Source organism: Pleurodeles waltl, chromosome 8 (genome assembly GCF_031143425.1).
Source record: "Pleurodeles waltl isolate 20211129_DDA chromosome 8, aPleWal1.hap1.20221129, whole genome shotgun sequence".
Classification (NCBI taxonomy): Eukaryota; Metazoa; Chordata; class Amphibia; order Caudata; family Salamandridae; genus Pleurodeles; species Pleurodeles waltl.
Genome location: NC_090447.1, coordinates 1,182,294,706 through 1,182,321,207, shown reverse-complemented (window position 1 = coordinate 1,182,321,207; position 26,502 = coordinate 1,182,294,706). Strand labels below are relative to the sequence as shown.

The window sequence follows — 26,502 nt, the reverse complement described above, 5'->3', positions numbered from 1 at the left end:
AATGCCCCGTAGCCAGGAGGTTTACTGGGAGTATTGTACCTCCCTGAGAGGGACGGTCCGCAGTATCCCCAGCTGCCTTTGAGGATTTCATATGCGGGGTGGGGGAGGGACCTAGCAAGGTCTCCCCACCAGCATGGGTGGCATGTGTGCCCCCACCCATGCTTACACATACCTTTGGGGCATGTAGTAATTGCTAGCAGGACAGGGTGGCAATCCTTGACTGAGGTCCCGTTTCTGTTAGTTCTGCTTGAAATTACCCTATTACTTGTGGCAGGCACGCAGGGGCTCTGGTGTCCTACAGTTTCCCTGAAATGACTGTATTCACTGTAGTAGGTTTGCAGGTGTTCCTGTAATCTACGGTTGGTGCTCACATTACCGCTTAACACATAATAGAGGTGCACTTTATGGGGGGATGTTTGGTGATTTATGTGTTTTCTCTCCCTAGCCTAACTTCTGCGTGTCATGAACTGATAACATTTCCGCCTGGTCAGGATAGTGAGCATCTTTCAGGATCTGTCTTGTATGCACAGGGAGGGTCTTTTTCATAATGGGTGCAACTTATAAGTTGTATCTTATTGCACTAACTGTGATGGTTTGATAATTGCCTAGTTGGCAGAGTAATCACCGATGTGTGATGTTCTGGTCTATGGTTAATGCATAATACATTTTATATATCCTTGTGTGGAGACTCTTTGTGTGGTGTATTTATTGTTTCACTGGAGTGTGTGTTGTGCATACGCTTTACATATTGCCTCTGGGATCAGCATGACTGCTCTGGCCAAGCTACCAAGGGGGTGAGCAAGGGTTATCTTGGGTGTGTAGCTCTCTTGCCCTGACTAGAGTGGTGGGTTCTGCCTGGCTTAGGTGCATACCCTAGTTCACCTGAAACCCCATTTCTAGCATTAAGGAACAGAGGAAGTCTAATGTTGAGCATCATTGGTTAGGATATGTACATATAATGTGAATTTAAGTTAGAAAACGCATTTGGGAGGTGATGTATGTGTGCTTAGAGTAGGGAACACAGATATTCAAGGAAAGTTAGTTATTTTCCAGGTGCACCAAAGTCAAATCAAAACCAAAATCTATCAATATCAGCTACATTTCAATCTCATGAAAATCAGTTCCTATCAAGAATGCAGAAAGTTGGATACAGAAAGATAACTTCAAGACATAACTTCACTGTCACTGTGAGAACGTAATACTGAACATTAATTGCAGATTACTAAGCATCTCTTATTTGGCTTTAGATATTCATTCAAACCGGCAGATGTTGGCGCCCAGTGGAGTGGCTTATCAGGGTGGGTGATATCCGATGTCTAAATGTTCCTACTTATCTCATTTCCTTTCCCCACTTATACTATTTGTCTCACATACCGTACTGGTTGTGGTCAGTAGTAGATGTGGTGAGAGAAAGGGTGCATTGCTCCCAGTGGATCTAGAGTTCCAAATTAGTGTTTTCTGACAGGCACTAAACAAACACTGGCAAAGGCAATACAGCTCACCTTTATAATAAGTGTGCCAATGTATTGGCATTACCAATGCTCTCGTTTGTAAAGCATTGTTAAAAAAAACAGAAGAAAAACATATCAAAAGACTAGAGAAAAATCAAACTTATATACTAGTATCCAAAAAACAAATACTAAATTCAATATTTTCAAATTTGTATAGGAGGCATGGTTTATTTTTCAAATTTCACATAGGAAACAGAATTTTTAAAATTCTTCGGCACGCGATACCGCTCAAAACTAACACAGAGGACTAGTTGCACGAACTTTAAATGATGTAACAGCTGTATGAGGAAGTATCTGTGTTTAAAGGAAAATGCTGCCATTTACTTTCCAAACCACTAGGAACTGGAACAAGTGTTTGTTTGTTTGTTTGTTTTATTTGCTCTTTATTGGACTTACTCATATGCATAGAATCATGCAACAAAACAATGACATACGTTGATAATGTCCATGGAGGAGAGCCATTATATGGAGAAAGGAAAGCTAGTATAATAAACAAGGTGGCGTTTAGGGGGCTAGCGTGTCCTTTTATACATAAGTTGGTAGGGCTACCTATGTAGGAAGCATGATGCGGATTGCTAAATTGCTAGGTAAGTAGCGTGCTGCATTAGCAAGCTATGCGCCATTGGCACAACAGCCTTATCAAGATTCCCCATCCTTAACATCAGGGAAGAGGCTTTATATGTGTAGCAGTGGTTTCTCCGTCCTCGAATGCCTCATGCTCATGTTGTTTTCACGGACGTGATGACTCCATAGAGGCATTCGAGAACGGGATGCGATCGACGGTTAGCCCGTTGGCTGGCTCTGTGCATTGTCGTATTTTGGACTCTTGCTCTGAGCAAGATTGCTGGTCTCAGGATGACAGTACTTTCATTTGTAGGTGACTAAGTTTCTTCCTACAACTAGTTGTAACTGTTGTCCAAACATTACCGGCTTACTAGCAGTACCTCACCAGAAACACAATAGTAAAAGGTGATTTGTAGCAGTCGCTTACGCATGGACTCAAAGTAAGATCTCTCAGGGTTGTCGTGGTTAAACGGAAATTATCCTTTTCTCACAGATTTTTTATGTTTCATACAAACAAATGCAATAACACAGATGCAGTGAAGTTATAATAGTTTTTATTCAACATAACTGCAATTTGTGATAAGTTGCATGAACTGCAATGATTAGGATAATGAATTTACCAAGCAACAGTATTGTGAAGAAGAGAGTCATTGTTATAAAGACCCCCACCATTGGGCAATATATGAAAGAAATATATGTATATGTATAAAATGGAATAAGCCCTAATGCCCTAAGGAGAATAGGTCTAACCTCCTACCTAAAAAGAGAGCTGGGTTTGTTAAACCTAATCTGCCAAAGCCGTGTCCATGAGAGGAGCCCCCAACCCTCGTAACCTTGGAATGAGGTCTCTATCTCAGACTCCGGAGGGACACGAAGACTGGGTCAGCGTCAAGATGACTGCAGCATTGGTATCAGCGATGGTGGCGATGCCCTCTGGTCGGAATCCCTCTGATTATCTGTCTAAAAGTGTGTTGTATTTATACAGATCTACAAGGTCCCCTGACATAAGTGTTATTCATAACAATAGATAACAGGCATGCTTGGGAAGGCAATTAATATCAACAATCCCTCAAAAGTATAGAGAAGGAAAATCCCTAAGTGTGAATGCCTACTGTATGTTTGTCTTTCGTGCTTGACCTTGACGCCTTGGCGCAGTGACACTGATAATAGAACCCAAAACAAGTGGCCTAACTATAAACAAGGCCGCCATCTTAACGGAAATAAATAATTAAATGGACTAAGACAGAGCAAGCTAAGTAGGCTAAAAGTCACTGGGTGACGGGGGCACAAGTTTACAAGCCTACGGCTAAGCTAACTCCTGTTATCCCGTTAAAACAAACTAGGATTCACTACACCCTCCCCATTGCTGTAACAGGTATGATGAAGGTAAAGAAACCCAATCGCTAAAAAAGCTGCTACTGAACTAAAAGCCAAAAAACAAAAACGAAAACTCAAGCTAAAAAATTGTACTTAATGACAAACATAAATGGTGTGTGTTAAAATTAGTTTAAAAAACATTCAGAGATGTTAATATCAACCATGACAAGTATAGCAAACTTTTAGTATAATCGCTAGTTTTTAGAACCAGGAACTGGCAAGCAAATTCATCAAATTATGTGCTATATGCAGGATCTTGAAGAATGTCATCGAAGTCACAATTCAAGGATCTTAAAAACGAGTCAACATCATCTGAAGTGAAATCGAGAGCTGGACGGACAAACGGATCCACAGAGCAGAAGTGAGCCACATTCATCGGTGTATCGTCACTCGCTGCAGCGTCCTCATCCACGTTAGATCGTATAACAGAAGGCTCATAGGTGGCCTTGCGGAGCAACCTCAGTCTCGAGGGGCATGACCGTGTATGAACCCTCATCGGGGACATCAGCAGTTCGTGGTCCACAGGAGATGTTGGTGCAACAGCAAGGCAGACCATAGGCAGATGTTCAAAGAGACACCATATGCAGCGGAACACCAGTTGTACACACCAGAGTAGAGGCCAGAATGACAATGACCAGTCAAACTCCAGTTCCACCAGCAAAGGTGTACCGAAGATCCGAACCATGCGTTCACGGCACAGCGGGGTTGACGGGAGCGGCTCCATTGCTCTGTGTCGCTGGAAAAAAACAACCACTGCGAATCAGAAAATATAGCAGTAGCAGTCCGCCAATTAAATCCAAAATAATTGGAAAGCCACCAAACACACTGGAAAAGAGAGAATGGATGGCTGATGGGATGACTCCGAAGACAGTCTGGAAGATGGACACGAAACCAGACCCGACAGCCTTAAAGAAATGAACAATCCCAGTTGTGCTTGAAGCATTGAATATTCTGGATACCAACTCTCCAAAGTGTTTGGGGAAATCAGTATTTAAAAGGGATTGTATCTCGGCTGAAGATCGCGCAATCTGGAGAGCATACGTCTCTTTTGCGGATGTCAAGGCGACCTGTTTTTGAAACAATAGCGCCTTTAGTCTCCTCAAATTGTCAAAGTTCACATTAATAGTATCAATGTGGGGCCACATTTCAGATACTTGTATCTCTCGTGTGGGGGGAAACAAAACATGGCCACAACACGTAACGACCTTCGTGACTGAGATTGCGTAGGCAATTCCAGGTCGCAAGCCGCAACAGCTGTCATCGCTCAGTAGAACATAACTCCCATTAGAAAGTACATGAAACACTGAACGAATCAAGGCAACGGGAGTACCCTTCAGAAAACAGGCCAAATTCGCAACCCCCGCATTGCAAAGACCGTGAAGAGACACCTGTTTGCATATCATGGAATGACGAACAGTATTCTCACATTCACTTCCGCTAAGAAAGACCTCCTGTTCACCGTTCAGACATCGATACTCAAAGGGCAACTCCCACTCTTCCTTAATAAAGCTATCTCCTAGCCGTTCATATCGTCCCACTGCAAGATGTTTCAGGCAGCTCGAGAAACAAAACGTCGAAAACTGTAAATTAATAATGCCGTGTAAGAGCCAGATAGTTGAAGGACTCTCTGCTACCGTGAAGGGCAACTTATCTAATTTCTCTACTTGAAACAAGGTGAAACGAGCCTCCCTTTTAGCCATTGTCTCTTGTTCCCTGGAAAAATTAAAATCAGCGAATAGTTCACTCCCATTAATGTATTTCCATGGAATGTGGCCACTTCTCAGTGTCTGCAATGCCCAACCCAGCTGCATGATGGGACGTAGCTGTGTTTGTCCATGATATAACCGGGACAAATCAGTCTGAGTGATATCAATAGCAGATGACACTATATTCGACAGTGAATAAATCCTGTTGGATAGCGTGTTCATGCCATTGTCGACAACACCCAATGTTTTTTCCAAATTCTCCTTATCAAGTTGCCTTAAACGTGCAGCAGCCTCAATTTGAGAAAGCTTCCAAATTTCATTATACATTGCATATAAAAACCGTTTCGAGCGTTGTTTCCTAGGACCTAATAGGAAATCTTTTAAGTCTATACTGTCAGAAAGAGTGTTCAGGTGTTGTTTAACCGCTGTTAAAGTGTTTGTCTGCACCCATTGCTGGCACAGCTTACCCACACTGTATGTTGTAATTATACCAGTATGTTGACCTGATAGAAAGCGAGGGTCTGGCCTATGAATGGAAAAAAACCCTGAAGAGTTCAAAAAACGCCTCTGACACTCATCAGTGTCGGTGGGCCATACCAACCATCCCCCAGGACGGGAAAGTGAAGAATTATAAGCACCAGCCTTAACCATTGCATCTAGCCTGTCCTCTGAAACATTAAGAAAGTGTTGCCAATCTCTAAATTTTGTCGGTGTAGGGATATTGGGCGTGTTTAGATCATTAAATTTTTGCTAACCCCAGACATGATGTCTGCTCAACAGTGTCATTCAAAAAAATCATTTGCACAGGAATTAAGCAAGCTCGAAACGAAGCCTCCCTACCCTGTATTTGCCAATCTTGTGTTCCCCATACACTCTTCAAATCGATAGTGTTCTTCCAATATTCGTAACCCTCAATCAAGAGTCAGGAAACAAAGGGATCTGAATAAATCAGTTTTGTATCTGTTAGCAAAAGTTTTCTAAATTGTGCTGTAGGTAATTTAAAATAATATGATTCAGCTTTCTTTGTATCATGCCCAGAAAAGTATGTGAATGTGTCACTGTAATACTTTGGACTCCCACCTGTGGTGTTGAACAGTGTTCCCATTGTGTGTAGTTAAAGAGAGGCCTATATCTAGTTGCACGGTGCAGGTAGTGATGTCCCCAATTGATATAGCAGAACATTTCCCCATAATTCATTGCATAATCATATACATCATCACTTCCAAAAGCGGAGTAGTCCTTCATTTCAGTTAGCATTGAATCAACTGTTTGGACATCCCAATCATCAGAGACAACATTAGGTGTAATAACATCAGACATTGAAATTTTGAACACGTATGGTATTTGAATTATCTCTGTAGGCCCGTATATATCGAACTGAACTTTGTCCCATACAATCCCATCAGGAATCGGAATAGCTGTAATATTGACAGGGGACAAATCACGTCGGACCTTATGTGATGAATGATGTGGTGTTAAAATTACATCAACAGGCGCCACAGAGGAGCGATCAGCGATATATTGACCATTAATTAGTAAAAAGAAAACAGTCACAAAACCAATCCATAAAAACAATACAATAAATGTCAAACAGAACCAGAGATAGTTTCATGGATATATCAAATAGTTCTTCTTAAGCCATGGATAGAATTTGCTACCTCTCGAAAGTTTGTCAGTCTCAGTTGAGGATGAATCTGAAGAAAAATCGTCAATGTCTACAAAATAGCCAGAGGAAGTCTCCGCAAACACAGGACCCATCAAATTCTCATCCACTGCTCGTGGAAGTTCTTGATAGACAACGTTATTAGTCGTGGAAGTGTTCGTGTAAAATACAGTCAAATCCTGAAGCGGGGGGTTCTCCGAAGTTGTTACTGGAACCAACAAAAGTTCATTTTCCGCCCTCCCCATGGTCGAGGAAGTGTCCGGAACAGAAGTCGACATAGTTGCATAGTCAGTAGTAGTGATATTCATCCTACTATGTAGATGGATGTCCTGTTGGGTAGTGAGAGGGGATCGGGAACTACCCAAGGGACCTCCTGGTCTACTGTGAAGAATCGGCCACATGGTGTAATTTGATGTCATCAATGGAGATGAATCTGTTTGATTTGGAACCAGACAACGGTGGAAGGATGACAGTCCTGGTGCCTTTTATCCCCAAGACCGGTACAGGTGCTCTGTATGATGGACCAAACTCTTTTTTCACAGCGATCTTCTCACGAACCAGATCCCCAACGTTAGGAATCCAGCCAGTCGAAGTTTTCGCCAATTCCCTTATTCCCAAGGTGGCAGCACTTGCAGATGATTTATCATCACGGAATTTTTGAAGCTCCTGTAAAACAGCGAGACGTTCTTTTATGTCAAATGGTGTTTCTGCTGCCACCATACCAGGGGCATCAAGATCGGGGACATACATAGTTGTCCCAAAGAGAACCTCATATGGAGACTTTCCCCCCAAGGACCGTCTTGGCAGATTATTCAGTGCTCTCTGGACCCCATACAGGTGATGTAACCAACTGCGGCCTGAACCTAATACTCGAGCTGTTAAGGACTGCTTTAGATCACAATTCCGCCTCTCCACGACCGAATTTCCCTCGGGATGGTATGGTGAGGAGTAATGGAGTTCAACACCCATCGTTCTCATGGTGTCCCTGAAAGCTTTAGAGGCAAATGCAGGGCCCTTGTCTGAATGGAATGCTGCAACCACATGTGTACCGATAAAGATCAGCAAATCTTTTATAACAGTCCGGGCGTCAGCTGACCGCTGTGGCCATACCCACAGGAATCTAGAACAGGAATCTACAGCCACTAAAATGTATTTATATGCACCATCAGGCTGCAAGGGACCACAATGGTCCAGGTACACACAATGGAGTGGCTTGTCTGACACTAAGAGAGATGTCTGCGGAGGGCGTTTGATATTTGAGCCCTTAATCTGCTGACAAATGTCACAGCAAAGGACATACTGTTTAGTCCGTCTGCATAGACCAGGCCACCAGTACCGTTGTTGTAGAATGGTGATAGTGGCCTGTATAGCAGCATGTGCAGAAGCGACACCCTCATGTGCAGCTGTAATCAGCCCTAATCTTTGGTCTTCATTTGGGATCACTCGATCACCTACCTCAGGAATCGTTGCAAAAGCAACATTCTGTGCATTGATATGATAAGTATAGTTCGTAGGGTATCCTTTTGGAAGCGTTTCGCCTGCAGCCGAAGCTTTAATGGCAATCAGTATTTCATTATCCAACCTCGTCCGAGAACGAGTCACTGCAGCCACAGAAGCCGTAGCTACTGATGCTTTGGCTGCTTCATCAGCCAATGTATTGCCGGCAACGTGTATTCCTACACGTTGGTGCCCTAATGTATGAACTACATGGACACATGGTAGCTTATCCTTAAGATCAGCCACCCTTCCCCACAACATTTTGTGTTTAATGGTGTTCCCTTTAGAATCTCTAAACCCGTTCAGTTTGCAATGATTGAGATATTCATTGTATGACTGGACGCAGTAATATGAATCACAGACGATCAAAGTCTGTGTTCCTGGCTCCAAATGTTTGAGCGCTAGAAGAAGAGCCGTAAGCTCGGCCAACTGGGTTGTGCAGTCCCCTAAGGTCTGAGTGTAGGTATTGTGAGGATGGAAAACTCCGTCTTCCATTACCCCGCACACGGCTGCGCAAGCTGCAGAGTATTGATGTTTAGTACCTACAGCCGGTTGTGCCGATCCATCAGTATAAATGATGGTATCATAACTGTCTATTGGCAATATGTGTAGAGGAGCGGGGTACTCCTGTTCATACTGGAGAAATTCTTGCGTCTGAAGTCTTGGGTCAAACACATAATCAACATCAGCGGCGGTCAGAGACGTTGCCCATTGAATCCAGCGTGGATTTAATGCCTTAGCGTTTGGAACACTCGCTTTAGTGACAGCCTCTAAGGCCAGCACCGGGGAGACAACAATAAAGCGCTTCCCCTGGGCAAGTGGCCTCTCCTTTATGACGGCCATCTGAACTGCTGTCAGAATTTTTTCAGTAGGAGCAAAACGTTTCTCTGCATTGGAGTACAAATGTGATTTGTATGCTATTGGCACTGTGTGACCCTCATTAAAGGTGACATAGGTAAATCCAAGGGCACCAGCTATTATTCTGATGACCAAATTTGTTTTATTGTCACATGTGTACAAGTGTCTAGCTTCCAGCATGTCCCGTTGTATGTCCCTAAGGATGTGTGTGTGTTCAATCGTCCATCGCATGCTAGAAAAATTGGGCTGAATTAAGTCATAAAGTGGTTTGATGCGTTCAGCATAATCTGGAATGTATGTTCTTCCAAAATTAAAGAAACCCAGTAATGACTGTAATTTCTAAAGCGTGTTTGGAGGCTGTAGCTGAGCACACTTTTCTAGGAAGTGCGGGGCCAGGCTCTTTCCCTCGTTTGATAGTTCAAATCCTAGGAACAATACACTAAGAAAGGCTATCTTGCTTTTCTTAAAATTAAATTTATAGCCGAAGGCTGCAAATCCCAAAATTATCCGATCGACCCTTGCAAGATGAATGTTGAGGGTGTCGTCAGTGAGATAGATGTCATCCACATAGGATAATGCATCGGAATCAAGCTCGTGCAAGATTGATGTTACACAGGCCGAAAACAGTCCTGGGCTGTTTTCTATAGCCTTGGGGTAAACGACAAATGCGTTTCTGAGAGCCAAAGGAAAATGCACTTAGGTTCCTACTTTCATGTGCTAAATTCTGGCAGAAAAACCCATTAGATATATCCAATGTAGTTTTATATTTTTTACGCACTATATTATTGATCAGCGCTGTGCTGTGTGAATTTTGTATAGCATATGTGCGTGTATGACTATTCAAGTGTCTATAATCAACCACTATTCTATATGAATGATCAGGTTTCGCAACGGGAAATAGCGGATTATTCATTGCCGATGTACAGGGCTCAATTACTCCCTGGTATTCAAGTTGTGACAGTATCTCCATCACTGGAGCTTTCGCTTCATGTTTAACAGGGTATTGTGGCTGCGGGTGTGGTGTAGACCGAATGGGAATAACATGACAAAGAGAGTCCTTGTCCCAACCTACATGATTACGGTATAATGTAGGTGCCTGCGCTAAAGACCATTCAGCAGCATAGGTTTTTTTGTCTGCCTCTGTACTGCCATTTGATGGAGTTTGTTTGACCAATGACTTTGTGTTTCACCACTGCGCATATTAGTTGCTCAATGTTCACCAGTAGCACATGGTATGTTTTGTTCAGTTGAGCTGCCTATTGGCTTTGCATGGCATTAGCCATTACATTCTGTATTCTGCCTATTGGCTTTGACATGCTGTATCCAGTCTAGCCGCCTATTGGCTTTGACATTGCATTCCTATTGGCTTTGACATGATGTATTCAATTTAGCTGCCTATTGACTTTGACATGCTATTAGATATTCTGCCTATTGGCTTTGACATGATATTATATATTGCATTTGTATTCAGCTTAACTGCCTATTGGCTTTGACATGATATTATACATTACATTTTGTATTCAGCTCCGCTGCCTATTGGCTTTGACATGATATTATACATTGCATTTTGTATTCAGCTCAGCTGCCTATTGGCTTTGACATGATATTATACATTGCATTTTATATTCAGCTCAGCTGCCTATGGGCTTTGACATGATATTATACATTGCATTTTATATTCAGCTTAGCTGCCTATTGCCTTTAACATGACATTGCATTTGATATTTAGGTTAGCTGCCCATTGCCTTTAACGTGGAGTTAGACATTGCAGTTGAGAATCCAAGCTGTATTTTTCCAAGCTGTGTTTTTGAACCAAGATGTTTTTCTCACAGTAGACTAGACCTGATAAGAGAGGGTACATGGTGTTGTTCTCTCTGCTTGAGCTTGGGAACAGGAGTAGTCTTGGAGACCTGGCCAGTCTCCAAAAGGCTTGCTCAGTTTCCCGGGTCTGAGAGGAGGGGGCACACCTTTGTAACGAATGTAACAGGCTGCAGAGGGTCAGATTCGAATCTGCCGGACCTCGTGCTGGAGCTTGGCGCCAGCTGCCAGCAATCCCGTGTGGGTAGATGAATCTCTTTCTCGCGGCTGACAGGGGTCATCAGCTTGCAGACCTTAGAAAGATGAAGCTGTAGATAGTTCCCACACGGTGAAGTATTTGTTTTGCTTTGCATTCATTATCTTATAAATATAACCTGCTGTGTATATTGCAAACTGATATATTTTGTTTGATTAACGCGGACTTGAAAGCTACTAATTCGTCATTCATAAATATTGTGGTTGGGGAAGAATTAAAAACAATAAAAGTCTTCTTTGACCTCAGAAGTGTATTTCTGTTGTGTTATATTAGTGCTTAGAAACTAGATAAGAGGAAAGCACTACAGCCTCCGGAACAAGATCGGAGAAAGAAGGCAAAATGACATTTTCCCCATGTGGGAGCTTGCGGACATGTTCAGATGGCCAGTCTCTCTCGGCCAACAGGAAATCACTAGTAAGTTCATCCCAAAATATTACACTAATAATGCGTTCCACGTCTCCCTCTATCTGAATTGTTAAATCATAAACCCGATCAGGTGGGAGAACGCGGCCATCCGCCGTCTCAACCGCGATGTAATCGCTAGTTGCTGTCGCATCCAGATGATCTTTCAGACTCTGGCGACATATCGTGACCTCTGCCGCACTGTCCAACAGAGTCACTGCCCACCTCTTGTTCCTCAACAGTGTTCTCAATACTACTGGCATTTTTTAAACGGTCAGTGCTGCCACTTTCTTCTTTTTAAATTGTGGCTTTTGTTGAGGAGTCTTTTCTTCTTTTGTACTGGTAGAATGCGGCGAGTCTTTCTTTTCTTTCACGTATTCCGGACGTCGATCTTGACGGCACCCTCTCTCGCTACGTTTATCCGGTGCGTCCTGAAAGGAACGAGAGGGACGTGAATCAGTATATCTGTCTGGAGTTCTGTTATCCCTATTCCTGAGTTTATACCTCCTTTCGGAGTACTCCGGATGTGGAGAATCGGCTCTTTTATTTCTCCTGTCTTTGAAATCTTTTTGTTTGTCCCAGCGCTTTTTAGAGCCCTCTTGTGCTTGCTTCGTACCTTCCTTATGGGTGGTACTCGGTATGTCCAATTTTTTAGGTTTGGCTCCCAACCCATCCCGTCCTATACTAGTATAGGTATCGGAGATTATTTTCGGTAGCTGTCTCTCTTGTTCCACATTTGGAGTTTCCTGGAGACGCTGGCGTATTGCCAGTGCCACCGCTTCCCCTTTAATATTACTTAGTATTATCGAGGAGATGGCGTCAAAGTTACGCATCAATTTCATCCCCAGATCAAGGGCCGGTGCAGCCCCATGCTCATTTTGTATTTGTTTTAACACTTCCGGTAAATTGGCAGGTGTAGGGGTACCATGTGTGGTAGTATAAACGGCAGCGAAGACTGTACCCCAAGTGGCACATTCATCCACCGAGGGAACCATCCCGAATGGCAAGCACATAGTGAGCAATCTATGTTTCTCCTGTGGCCCCGTATGGGGGAACACAGTTTCCAGCTGATTTGTTTTCTGTGCAATCCAGAACGGTATTTTTTCTCGTTCCGTCTGCACTTTGCCCATAATAGTATGCACTGTTTGTGGATTAATCCCAGTAGCCAATTGATATCCACCAGCTACTGGTGGTGCTGGACGCGCTGGTGTAGTGTTCAATGTTCGCAATACGAACGGAACCAATCGTCTATATAATGCCACTAATTCATTATATAATATTCTTAAATCTACGATCAGCATAGTCTGTATGCCTGGGTGAGGTGTATATGTGGCAAACATGGGACATGTAGACCCTTCATTACTTAAAGGACCTAGCCTCACCCGTCGTAGTACATGTGGTAGGGCGCCTTCAAACCAGTTCTGATGCTCTTGATATGTGAGCGATATTTCATGATACTGGTATGCTTTGTATCTTATGGGTACGTCCGCAATGTCATAAGTGTGAAATGTGTGCGTTCGTTGGTCAGCCTAAGGAAAGGCAACCCAACAGTAAAATGTTTCTGTTTGGTAGGCTTCAGTCGCTTCTATAATCAGAGTAACATCCCCGCCCTCTTCCGTAAGGCCATGCGCTAATAAATGTTGTGTAAGTGCATGTCTAGCATTTGCAGGAATGTCTATGGTATTAGCCATAGTTGTTTAGAGAAACAGAACACCAAAATAGGGGAAGTTTTTCCTTTTGTGAGTTCGAGCTCGAACAACCTACAGCCTAATTAGGTGTTACCTGTTTGGCTGAGGAGGATTCTCCCAAAGACCACGGACGTCTCCGTATAATGGTACTGAGGGTACCTGTTGTCTGTGAGACAGTGATAGTCAGGGTATCAGTAAATTAGTGCCTAAACACCATCGTTGGTGGCGCCATGTCGTAGTTTGGACTCTTGCTCTGAGCAAGAATGCTGGTCTCAGGATGACAAAACTTTTGTTTGTAGGTGACCAAGGGCCATATGTACAAACACTTTTTCCCATAGACACAGAATGGGTAAAAACCTTTGCTACATCTGGCCCTAAGTTTCTTCCTACAACTAGTTGTAACTATTGTCCAAACCTTACCGGCTTACTAGCAGTACCTCACCAGAAACACAATAGTAAAAGGTGATTTGTAGCAGTCGCTTATGCATGGACTCAAAGTAAGATCTCTCAGGGTTGTTGTGGTTAAACGGAAATTACCCTTTTCTCACAGATTTATTATGTCTCATACAAACAAAGGCAATAACACAGATGCAGTGAAGTTATAATAGTTTTTATTCAACATAACTGCAATTTGTGATAAGTTGCAAGAACTGCAATGATTAGGATAATGAATATACAAAGCAACAGTATTGTGAAGAAGAGAGTCATTGTTATAAAGAGCCCCACCATTGTGCAATTTATGAAAGAAATATATGTATATGTATAAGATGGAATAAGCCCTAATACCCTAAGGAGAATAGGTCTAACCTCCTACCTAAAAGGAGAGCTCGGTTCATTAAACCTAATCTGCCAAAGCCGTGTCCATGAGAGGAGCCCCCAACCCTCGTTACCTTGGAATGAGGTCTCTATCTCAGACTCCGCAGGGACCACGAAGACTGGGTCAGCGTCAAGATGACTGCAGCATCGGTATCAGCGATGGTGGCGATGCCCTCTGGTCGGAATCCCTCTGATTATCTGTCTAAAAGTGTGTTGTATTTATACAGATCTACAAGGTCCCCTGACATAAGTGTTATTCATAACAATAGATAACAGGCATGCTTGAGACGGCAATTAATATCAACAATCCCTCGAAAGTATAGAGACGGAAAATCCCTAAGTGTGATTGCCTACTGTATGTTTGTCTTTCGTGCTTGATCTTGACGCCTTGGCGCAGTGACACGGATAATAGAACCCATAACAAGTGGCCTAACTATAAACAAGGCCGCCATCTTAACGGAAATAAATAATTAAATGGACTAAGACAGAGCAAGCTAAGTAGGCTAAAAGTCACTGGGTGACGGGGGCACTAGTTTACAAGCCTACGGCTAAGCTAACTCCTGTTATCTCGTTAAAACAAACTAAGATTCACTACAGCATCTCCTTATGGATATGAAGTTATTAATAAAATAAGCAGCTGAAACTTCTGTGTGTCAATGCCGCATCTTTACAGAATTGGCGACGAGCTTCGAAGTCACCGGTGGTGATAGAGGAACTGCAGTAATATACAACTTCCTCTTGAGGTCAAGCAAAACACTGCTCGAGGTTTAACGGAAGACTCAGGCTGGTGGCGAGTCCCATTCTAGTCCTTGGGTATGCCCTCGGGAATTGGCAACTGTTTTTCGGTAAATGCTGGCTGTCTGCGTTTCAAAGACAACTAGCGGAAACACGTCATTCCGACGTGCTACATAACGCCATTTTGGATCAGGTCATGAAGCACAGCAAGTTCAGGAAACATGTCATTCCGACATGTTAAAACATCATTTTGGATTGGATTTTCAGCGTTTTAAAAGACACTTCCTTTTTAAATTGGGAACTGTACTTATACAAGTACAATGTACTGTGGACTTCTGACCATTTCTCTACACTGTGGCATATGGTGGTGTTATTGTTACAAACACGTTTATGAACTAAAAAAAAAAAATCTTTATATATATTGAAGAAGTACAACATATAGTAATTAAATAAAATGATACTTTAACAATTAATCCATTTGCAATATATTTTATTAAGGAGACTGTGCAGTGACGACATGGCTTCGGGCAATCCTTGGAATTTAACACCTCCCCAAGCATTTGTATCTGTTTCTGGCACACCTGTTTTGAAATGGGAGGAGTGGTGCGAGTACTTCAAAAATGATATTTCGGCTACTGACGACGAAGAACTTTCTGCAGAGAAAAAGTATAAGATTCTTCTACATTGTTTAGGGCCGGAGGTCTGAAGGTTTTCAAAAATATTAATAAGAAACCAAGACAAGAGTGTCAAGGAGACTTGTATATTAATGCGCTTGAAGATCTGGACAATTATTACAGACCCAGGGACTGTGTGGCGGTGGATCGCTTTAAATTCTTTCACCGTAAGCAAGGGAAGGATGAACCTGTAGAGGATTATGTATCTGCCTTAAAGAATTTAGTGTTCAATTGCAGATTTGGTGATTTGCATGGCGAGCTCATACGAGATCAGATTGTTATGCAATCATTTAACTCGAATATTCAAGACAATTTATGGGCCAAAGGAGAGAGCTAGTTGCAAGAAGTTATTGATATTGTGAAAAGGACAGAACGGGAAGGTGTGCCAAGGAGGTTTTAAGCTAAAGTAAGAGTGATGAGAATATTGTTGCAAGAGTGAAGGGGAAAAAAGCCTATAAAGGGCATAAAAAGAAGTGGTTGGGAAAACCAGAAGTTGACAGAAAAATGATAGACTGGATGATAAAAGAAAATGTTACAGATGTGGCAGTTATGACCACTTGGCAAATGACAAGTTGTGCCCAGCTAAGAAGCAGAAGTGTTTGAAATGTGGTGTTATAGGGCATTTTCAAAGAGCATGTCAGAAGAAAATGGGAAGAAGCAGCAAGGTGTTGGAGCAGGAAGACACTAACTCATCTGATGATGAGGATTTAAATATGTGTGTTTTATGTGTGGACACTGCTTATGAACACACGGATGGACACACCATTTTGTACACAGGGAAAGAAGACAAGAAAAGGAAAAAGAAAACAAGTTGAGAAATAAGTTTGGGTGGGGTGACCTTATGTATTGTTGTAGATTCGGGGTCTCCTTATACCATTGTTAATCGGAATGTGTGAGAAAAGAATTTCAAACATATTGGGGGTGAGGCGTTATGTGTGCCAGGCATAACAGTTAAGACATTTACTGGTGAAGTCATTTAATTATTAGGTTTCAAGAAGTTGAAATTCCATACAAAGATAGGGAGACAATAGGAAAATTGTATGTGGCTGTGATGGGTCCCTCTGTTTTGGGCTGGACTGATCAAGGTAAATAAGGGATTGTCTTAGATCCTAACAACCCAGAACCAGTATTAACTGTGCAAACGGAATTAGATATTGGCAAGTTCGTTTTGCAAACATTTCCAAAACTATTTTTGGCCAGATTGGTAAAATGAAGGGGTTTGTGCATCTCATTCATTTAAAAGATAAGGCTGAACCACAGGAGCACAAAGTAAGAAACATTCCTATTCCCTGAAAAGAGAGTGTTAAAGTGCAGTTGGATAAACTGCAGGAGGAAAAAAATATAGAACCAATAGAATCGTCAGAGTGGGTTGCCCCATTAGTGGTAGTGAAAAAGGCTAATGGGAATTTACGACTATGTATTGACTTGAGGGATCTCAACAAGAACATACTAGTAGATCAATTTCCATTACCTCATATTAATGAAATGCTATCTCACACACGGGGCATGACATGGTTTTCTTCTATTGATTTGAAAGCAGCCTATCATCAGGTACGATAGCATCCAGATAGTAGGAATTTGACTGCTTTTGTTACACCCTTTGGGTGTTATAGGTTCAGACAGGTGCTGTTTGGTTTGGCGTCAGCTGCAGCCATGTTCCAAAAATTAATGAACTAAATTTTAGAAGGGATTGATAATGTCATTGTCTTTAAAGATGATATTCTCATAATGTGAAAATCAAAAGAAGATCATGATCAAACGCTATTACGAGTACTAAATGTTTTAAATGAGAAGGGTTTGACAGCAGAATTCAGCAAGTGCAGGTTTGCATGTGACCATGTTAACTATTTGGGGCATGTAGTGTCTGCTGATGGCATCAAACCAAAGTAGGAGTTATTGTCAGCAATAAGTAAGGCACCCAATCCTCAAAACAGGGATGAGGTTTGTGCTTTTCTGGGGTTAGTAGAGTTCTACTCAAAATGTGTTAAAAGATTTTCCGCGAAGACGTATTGTTTGAGACAGTTGCTCAAAGTAAGGAACAGATTTGAGTGGACAGAAATGTGTCAGAATGTCTTTGATGCGTTAAAAAATTATATTTGCAAGGCACCACCAGTACAAGGTTTTTGATATGAACCTTAAGTGTATTATCACTACAGATGCCAGTTGTAAATGTATTGGGGCAGTCCTGACACAGGTAAACATGGAGGGCAATGAAGATACTGTTGCTTTCGCTTCACATTCATTGACTCCGACTGAAGAGAAGTATTCAGTTATTGAGCGTGAAGCACTTGCATATGTGTGGGCGTTAGAACATTTCAGACAGTATGTGTGGGGCACTACTGTCACTTTGAGGTGTGATCATAAGCCGTTAGTGAAGGCCTTAACTACGAAAGGGTTGTATAAAGCTTCTCTTAGGTTGGCAAGGATGTCTGTTTGAATATAATTATATTGTGCAATATTGCCTGGTGTTAAAAACATTATTGCAGATTTCTTAAGTTGACTTTACCAACCAAAAATAAGAAAGAAGAGATGAAGGAAGGTGTGTGTCGAGGCATTACACGCGATGAATGGAAAATAGAACAAGATGGTGATGTGATGCTAAGAAATGTAAGCATTGTAATTGCGAAGGGATGGCCATTAAAAAAGATGGTTAAAGAAGCCTTGTTGCCTTTTTGGGAAGTGAGGAATGAGTTGTCTATTGAAGATGGTTTGGTTCTTAGGAGTGGGAAAGTGATACCTCCTGTTACATTAAGAAAGTAAATTCTCAAAATCTGTCATGAAGGCCATCTTGGCATAGGGAAAACAAAGAATAGAGTAAAGTTTTGGTACTGGTGGCCTGGCTTAGATAAAGATGTAGAGAGGATTGTTAGAAACTGCCTTGCATGTGAGAATGCGGATAAAACGCAAGTATCATGGAGACTGCCTTTACACCCCATTCCTTGTCCCAATATGGCTTGGGAAAAAGTAGGTATTGATGTCATGGGACCCATTGGTGAGGATGACAGGTTCCTACTTGTGCTGGTGGATCATTTTTCCAAATGGCCGGAGGTGGGAGATCGTACAAAAAGCTGACGCAAATAGTATCATTAAATTTATGGATAACATATTTGTGAGAGAAGGCCTACCAAAATGTATTGTGTCTGACAATGGTTCGCAATTCTTGTCATCAGCTTTCCAAGATTATGTAAGAAGGAGTGGTATTCAGCAAACAACTACCTCGAAATATCACCCTGCTGGTAATGGTGCTGTGGAAAGATTTAACTGTGTACTTAAAGGAATGATTCAATTACCTAGTTGTAATCATTTAGTGTGGGAAACAGAATTATGGAAAACTCTATGGGCGTTTAGGGTTACCAGATGTGTTAGTACTAATGCTAGCCCATTTGAACTCATGAGGGGAAGGACATCTATGTCAAAAGACAATGTAGGTTGGCTCAAGGCTGCTAAAAGAGGTGAGTGGAGTCCTGAAGAAGTGAAGAAGAATATTGAAAGGGCTCAGGATAAATACAAAAAATACTTTGATGACGTCCACAAGAGCAAAGAAATCAAATTATGTATGGGTGATGTAGTGAGAGTTAAAGACGGTAAGTACACTGGTAAATGTCAAAGTAGATTTTCCTCTCCCCTGAGAGTGGAGGCGGTGTATAAAGATTCTGTAAGATTAATTGATGGCAAAGTACGGCACATGGCTGCATTGTCGTTGTGTAAGAGGACGTGTTAACATGAGAAAGGAGAATAGTGTTCTGGAAGGTCGGAATTGTAAAGAATGGTTGGAAGATAAAGATGAGAGGAGTGAGCATGAATGTTTGAGTCAACATAGGATTGTTTCTAGTGGTTCTAGTAATGCAGACAACATGCCGGCAACAATTTCTTCTAGTAAAGCCAGTGGCCCACAGGGGGTTCTTAGTAGGAATGAGAAGTGGAGTAGTTCTGGCAGGAGAATTGTTAGACCGAAAAGGTTGGAAGACTATTGCTCTTAAGATAATTTATATTAAAAATGTCCTGTTTAACTTTTTGAAGTGATGTATTTTTATGTGCATTATAGGTGTTGTTCCTTCCCTCTTACATTATAAAGAGGGAAGATATGTAGCAATGGTTTCTCCATTCTCAAATGCCTCACACTCGTGTTGTCTTCACGGACGTGATGATTACATAGAGGCATTCGAGAACGGGATGCGATCTGCGGTTAGCCCATTGGCTGGCTCTGCGCGTCTCCTTATGGATATTAAGTTATTAATAAAATAAGCAGCTGAAACTCCTGTGTGTCAACGATGCATCTTTACAATATGCTCGGCTTCACAGGCAGGCCAGCAATGCCTTTGTCACAAAGCATTTGAGTGCAAATGTCCAGTGAGGGGAATGTACAAGATTTGTTCTTATTGACTATCAAGCCAGAAACTTTGCTGAAAGTTATGAGAGCTTTCCGTGTCTGCCCCAGGCCCGTGGTTATGTCAGCTAGATATATAAATACATCATCAGCATATAGCAAGATGACAAGCATTTCCGACCGACTGAGTCATAATCGTGGCTCTGACCCGGTTGACGGATGCTAATAGCTAACAGCTCCATTCTGGAAGATAAGATAAGTGGGAGAAGAGGGAAGCCTTTTCCTAGTGCCCCTCCGGATCTGCCAGGAATCAGAAAACTCAATTGTGGTCAGTGGGTGTATTTGACCGTTTTGCATGACAATTTAACATCCCCTGAGCGCATGCCACCTAACAGTCAGCAAGTATTCCCAGAACAGGCCGTCAAACTTTTTTTTCCATGTCAACAGATGGTGCTACCATGTGGCGCTTGTCTGCCGATATTCCGTCAAGGACATGGAACAAACTGCAAATGCTAGAGAACGAGCTTCTACCTGGAACAAATCAATTTTGGTCTTGATGAATCAAGTGCCAGGGTATGCTGAATTCAGTTTACGATCATCTCCCCCAAGATCTTACAGTCGAGGTTCAAGAGGTATATGGACGAAATGAATTGCACTCAAGCAGATCACTGACGGGCTTTAAGCAGCATGACATAAGTGCTTCCCAAGATGACAGTTGGGGCCCGCCCTCCGCTCTGGATATCTCAGACTTGAAAAGGGTGCTTCACCAATTCAGTTTGGCAGGTTTTCAAAAATTCAAGTGGGAGACCACCGCTGCCAGGGGACTTTCCCATCGTGAGCTGTCCAATCAGAGCAGCTGTTCAGGTTCTATAACAGGCCCTTCCATTTCATGCACTTGATCTCCTGTAAGGTTCTGCAACCAAGCTGACTCCAAGAAGTGGCCTCTTTACGCAGCGTCTATTGCAATTGGCTAGGAGTACAACTACTGATAGTACTAGATGAACACTGTATTCATATCTGCTTGCGTGTGCAGATGATGTCCATCTGGGGGTCGGAAAGCGGTTATGGGCATTTTGCGCATCTGAGCTTGAAGCAGGCCGGCTAATAGGAGGCCAAATGTATTCCCTTCCAGGTGTTTGAAGGCAATGCATAATAAGGTCAGTGTGCTGCTTACTATTATGTATGAGGTAGAGCCTTGCAGATTTTGACACGATTGCCTCTAACTCAAGACACCATAAAGTATTGCACTCACACCGGTGGAGGTCTTGATTGAGACGCCTCCTATATACACCTTGAAGATCTTTCATTTGATCAAAGGGTTGGCAACCGACCCAACATTAGTGTCAAAGTTATGTTTAATCTCAATTGCAAGTGTGTCCCAGAACCTTGCAACACTGATACTTGTAAGCATCATGTGGGGTTCGTGGCCCTCTTAGGGCCTTATTGTAAAGTTATTAACAGTGGGTTGTGGTCTAGGAATGCCAGTGCTAAATATACTGCTGTCTGTATACTTTCCCTAAAGTGATGTGAAGTACCATGTATAGTGCATGGGGATGGGAAGTAGTGTGAGTATTCTTTATCTTCAGAGTGGGATGCTCTCCACCTTGAACAAATGTTCCACCCATTTGGTGCTCTCCAGCTGTCTGAGGAGCGTATTTGTAATCTACTGAAAAGAGTAATTGTTCCAGTCACTTTAAGTACACCCTCTGCCTCAAAGGCAGATAGAGTGCAGCAGTCTGCCTCTTTCTGGCACCATAATTTTTTGCTTTTGTGTGCCAAGACCTGGGCTTTTGCGCAATATGAAAATGAGAAATGAAGGAGATGAAAGAAAACCAAGATGAAGTCTGCTCTTTAGTCAAACTTGGCAAAAATAGAACTGTTGCTGTGTGCTTTTATGAAAGAGCTGAGAGGCATGGGGACAAAAAGGAGCACGGGATGTGAGAGAGGAAGCAGCACATGGGGAAAGAGGAAGAAAAAAAGACATACACTTTCATGAGGTGTTCAAAGAAAAAATACTTTCTTGACGTGAGCTGTGAAAGCATGCAAGTCATCCAATCAAAAGGATGCTAGGGAAGATATGCTCAATGTGATGGACAAACAGAAAGATGAAGGAAAACCATCAAATCAGAAGCAAGCAAATAAGTGACAAGTAAACAAATAACCAATGGGCTGAACCAATGTCTACTGTTATTATTGGTATTGTACACAAAAGGGCTTCAACAACAGCCAGGTAAAAGCTGTGTCTAGGCAGATCTAGAAACATCCCATCAACTAAGGCTCAGGGGCACCAGCTGTGTCATCTGATCCCAAACAGGATCTCCCAATAGCCGTGAAACCAGTGGGCCTTCCCAAGGGACCAAAAGTACAAGAATTTATAATTTGAAAATAAACTTTCTAACCTGAGGACCAGTCCTCTCACTGGCCTGGGGAGCCCCTGGGCTTGCCTGCAGTCACACATGAGGGGAGCAGTTCCCCAGGCACTGACAAGCTGCCTCCCACCTTCCTTCCATAATTGGAATCCGGCAGCTTGAGGGCCTAAGGCAGACGGGAGGATCATGGAAGTCATTTAAGGCTCCCCAGTGGTCTCAGCTGCAACCCCTGGCTTGCCCCTTAAGACCCTTTGACACTGCATTTGCCCCCTGGCCTCAAAGGAGGGGGGCAACATCAGGGCAAAGAACACACAAGGGCTCTGCATTCCTTATTGTTTATCAGTTTTTCGTTATACTAATAGTGAATAATATTGTATTGTTCACTATTAAAGTAGCAAAAAATGGTCCACACATAGGATCTATGGTTGCAGCTGAGGTAAGTAAAAATTGTTTTAAATGCATGTTGTATACGTGCTTGCAGTTGAGATCGTCCTTACGTGAGAGAGAGTGTATGCGTGAGAAAATGTTTCTGTATGCGCACGCATGTGTTTGTAAGTGAAAGTTTGAAAGAGTCAAGTGACAGTGAGACTGTGTGAGATTGAGGCCCAGAATTGTTATTCTTTGGGGCAAGGCAATGCTGCACCAGTGTTGCTGTGTTTCTTGCATCAAAATAGAAGAGAAAACAAATATGCCAAATCTAATACGATATTGCATATTTTTTCTCTCCCAGTGAGTGGCACACTTTTAGCAGCCATGTGCCAAAGCACATTCCCTTGTGCCAAAATGCAAAGTGTGTGAGTTCTCTGAAGCATAAGTTCTGTACTGGAAGGAGTCTCTTCAGTACAAAAACTGTACTTCAAGGCTTTTCCCACTTTGTATGTGTGCTGTACAATGCAGCAGACATGCAAAGTAGGGAAAACGAGAAGCAGTAAGAAAAGTCTCCTCATTATGCCAGCTTTGAGGAGGCATAAGAGTTTGGTGCAAATTCAGGTCTATCAATGTTTGGAGACAGGGATTTGCGTCAAAAATCAATGGGTGGCTGCATGGGAGCGCCCATTCACCAACTATGGAGCACCCCTTGAAACAAAATAATACAATGAACAATACAGTGCAACTTTGTGATAACATCCCAACAATTGAGGATTTGCATTGGATAGTAAGTCATGCGACATGCCTTCCTAGAAAAAAAAAAAAATCAGGGTCAGGGGGCCATACAATGTCACTTCCTGTCATGTAATTAATGTCAAGGGGTATATGATGTCCCTCCGCTACCCCCAGCATTTCGGTGAATGACACCAATAGGGAGGGCATGGAAATGCTAGCTCCCTCATCTGCACCTACAGGAAAGTTCCAGGCAGGTGGGGAGAGGTGCCAGAACACATGGGCTCTGCAGCTCAAAGTTGTTTATTTGGAGGGCGCAGCCCTTGGGTATCAGGTTATAGAAGCTCGGGGTACCTGGGCCCCACAAATAATTTAGGACTAGGATCTATACTCCGGTCCAGAACTTCAAGGTTTATCCTGAGTGGACTTGACTGTCAGTGGAAGTAGACATGTCTTCCCGTGGTGGTGAACAGCAGAGTGAATGGGGATGTTAAACAATGCAGGAGACGGTTTTCAGAAAAAACTAGGTCTTCGAGCGATCCAAATATGCAAAGGCTGCTGGAGGTGGGGGGTCAGAGACACACACATAGCTCCTAAGTCATTGTCAGAGAGCTACCCTAAGTACCACAGAACGTTTGTTTTTTGCTTTCAAAAACATCCCTTTTAATATATTCAAAAAAGGGCCAGGTAAGTCATGTCTCTTCAGTGGACCTGTTCATATGACCAGGGCAGGGTCCCACCAACAATTGGAGAACCAAGCGCACATGGTTCTGCCCTCAACTTTATATTTCCAGCTACAACCTTCCAAAAATAGTTTTCCAGTTCATTCACTTCAACAAAGTTCTAGGTGGGCCAGCATATCAAAGTCTGAGGATTTACTTTGGAACGTTTCCAGCAGGCAGTTCATTTCAATAGACTTAGGAGATGTTACTGGTGTTTGCCAAATATTATTGTGTGCAGCAAAAAAAGGACAGGAGGGGTAAAGCGCCAGTTAATGCACAACTATTGGTATGGCCTGAAGACGGATAAAATATACACTTAAGTAAGTTAATCGTATGTGTATTTCTAAAGGGCACTACCATCACCAAGGCGGTATCCTGGCGCTCAGCAGGTGTGCTCCTTAGAGGCGATAAATAAGCATTTGCAATGCAACTGGTCTCACATTTCTCAGAGTTAGAGCTATTAGCAGTTGTATACTCCCAACCGGACTTTTTTTGCCTCATTAACTGGAAAAAAAAACAAGCGCGATCGCGCTGCTAAAAAAATGAAATGGAAACAGTCTCAGGGTCGATGTCATGCAAAGCGCTCAACTTCTGCCAAGCGAGATCGTGCTGTGAAAAAAGAGAAAAAATAGTCCACAAACCAGACGGAAAACAGCGAGCCTCGTATGTTTTCAGTACTTGGTCACTGCGCTCGAGGAGGGCTAACCACCGGAAAAGGTATGACGTATGCATGCCTTCCACTAATGAAAGCAAGCAGATTTTAAAAGGCAAGCCCAAGAACCAATGAAAGACACTGACATGATATGGGCGGGGCTCCGAGCCCATATTGTCAGCGAGCGCAAAAAGCGTCGGTCCATTCTGTAATCTCTCTTTGGGCTTCAAACCATGCCTGTGTCATGTCAGTCACTTACATAGGTTCGTGGGCTTGCCTTTTAAAATCCGCTTGCTTTCATTTGTGAAAGGCATACATACGTCATGCCTTTTCCGGGGTTTAGCTCACTAACACGGCACCGGTAAACTACTAAAAACATACGAGGCTCGATGTTTTCAACCTGGGGTCCGTGATACTTTATCAGCGTCTCGCAAGCCATACGAATGCGCTAGCGCATGCTATCGCAGGCTTGACACTTAAAAGGGTTGGCGAAGGAGGATGAGAAGTGAAAGTGATGAGTGAAGAGCCACACAGTAAACGAAACTAACCACGCACCCTTCTCAGCAAGAGAACTTGCATCTTAGAATCTGGCAAGGAAAGAGGTGCCGCATACCTCTCCTTTGAAACCAGCAGTGCACCTTTATTTTGATTTATTTTATTGCACTTTTTTTAAAGAGCGCATACGCTAGAAGCAAAGGGTGTTACATATTTTTTGAGTTTTTAAAAACAATTTTTTAGGATACAGGCAGATTACACGATTTGTGCAAAATCACAGGATGTTGCCCAGGACAATAGTTGAACCTATGCCAAGGTGTGCCGCTTCTGACCACTAAACCAAATCTCCCGAACGTCTCCTTTTTAAGAGACGAGTGTCCGTTCCCAGATTAAACAGGTGGGTTTCGCCAGACAAGCTTTAGTAACTTCACAAGGAAGATAACTGCCACAACAGAATGTGCTGAACTCACCCCACATGCTGCTCTCGTTGCTGGAGGGGCTCGGGGGATCCCTGCTGGCTGGGCAGTGCACCTTGGTGCGCGGCGGCTCCTTGTTCTGGGTAATTCCTTACCCCTGGTGCTGTCCCCTGCTGTGTTGCACGGCCGCGCGTTGTCATTGAGCGAGTGGCAGACATCTGTACAGCTCTGGTCTTGTTACCAGGAAGCAGTGCCCGAGCCAGAAAGCGCAGCGCCCGCCGTCCGTTCCGTGTGTTTGTGTTCGAAAACTCCAAAATCGCTCAATCCTGGGGTTAATTAGAGGATTTTCAGTCGAACACTGGGAACCGCCAAGTATCCGGGCCAGTCTCTCTTCTTAAATTCCTCTGCTCACCCTTCACTTCCACTAGAATTGCCGACTAGGGGATAACAGCTAGAACACTAGCCTTCTCAGTGCTGATAAGTTTCGATTTTGATTTTTTAGAATTCTTGTTCCTGGAGCTTCCCAGAACGTCAGACGCCGCTCTAAGCTACTATTCGCCTCAGGCAGCAGCAGCTGAGGGAGTTTCCACGGGCGTGGGCGTCCCTTGATACAGATGGGAGGCGGACGCGGCCGCTTTCATGAATTTACCGCGTCATGAAATTAAGGTACTTACCCCCAAATGGGGTATGAAAACACTAAATCTCCCCCAACTAAACTACCAGTGTTTAACCACATTCATCAACATAATCATTCAATGAATCAGAATATTCATAGAGTATATTTAGCTGCACAGAAGCAGCAAACACAAGAGGAAGAGGACTGTTGTCACGGGGTTATTTGTTCTGATATGATTC

General features: G+C 42.9%; 1 protein-coding gene across 1 annotated transcript in view; it reads right to left on the bottom strand.

Moving 5' to 3' along the window:
- The window catches only part of EPSTI1 (epithelial stromal interaction 1), a 145,002-nt gene extending 118,758 nt beyond the window's left edge, over positions 1 to 26,244 (bottom strand). Inside the window, exon 1 of the mRNA XM_069205421.1 lies at positions 25,702 to 26,244. Within this exon, the coding sequence (XP_069061522.1) occupies positions 25,702 to 25,865 (164 nt within the window). The 5' untranslated portion in view covers positions 25,866 to 26,244. The remainder of the gene's footprint in view (positions 1 to 25,701) is intronic.
- Between the last annotated feature and the right edge of the window lie 258 nt (positions 26,245 to 26,502).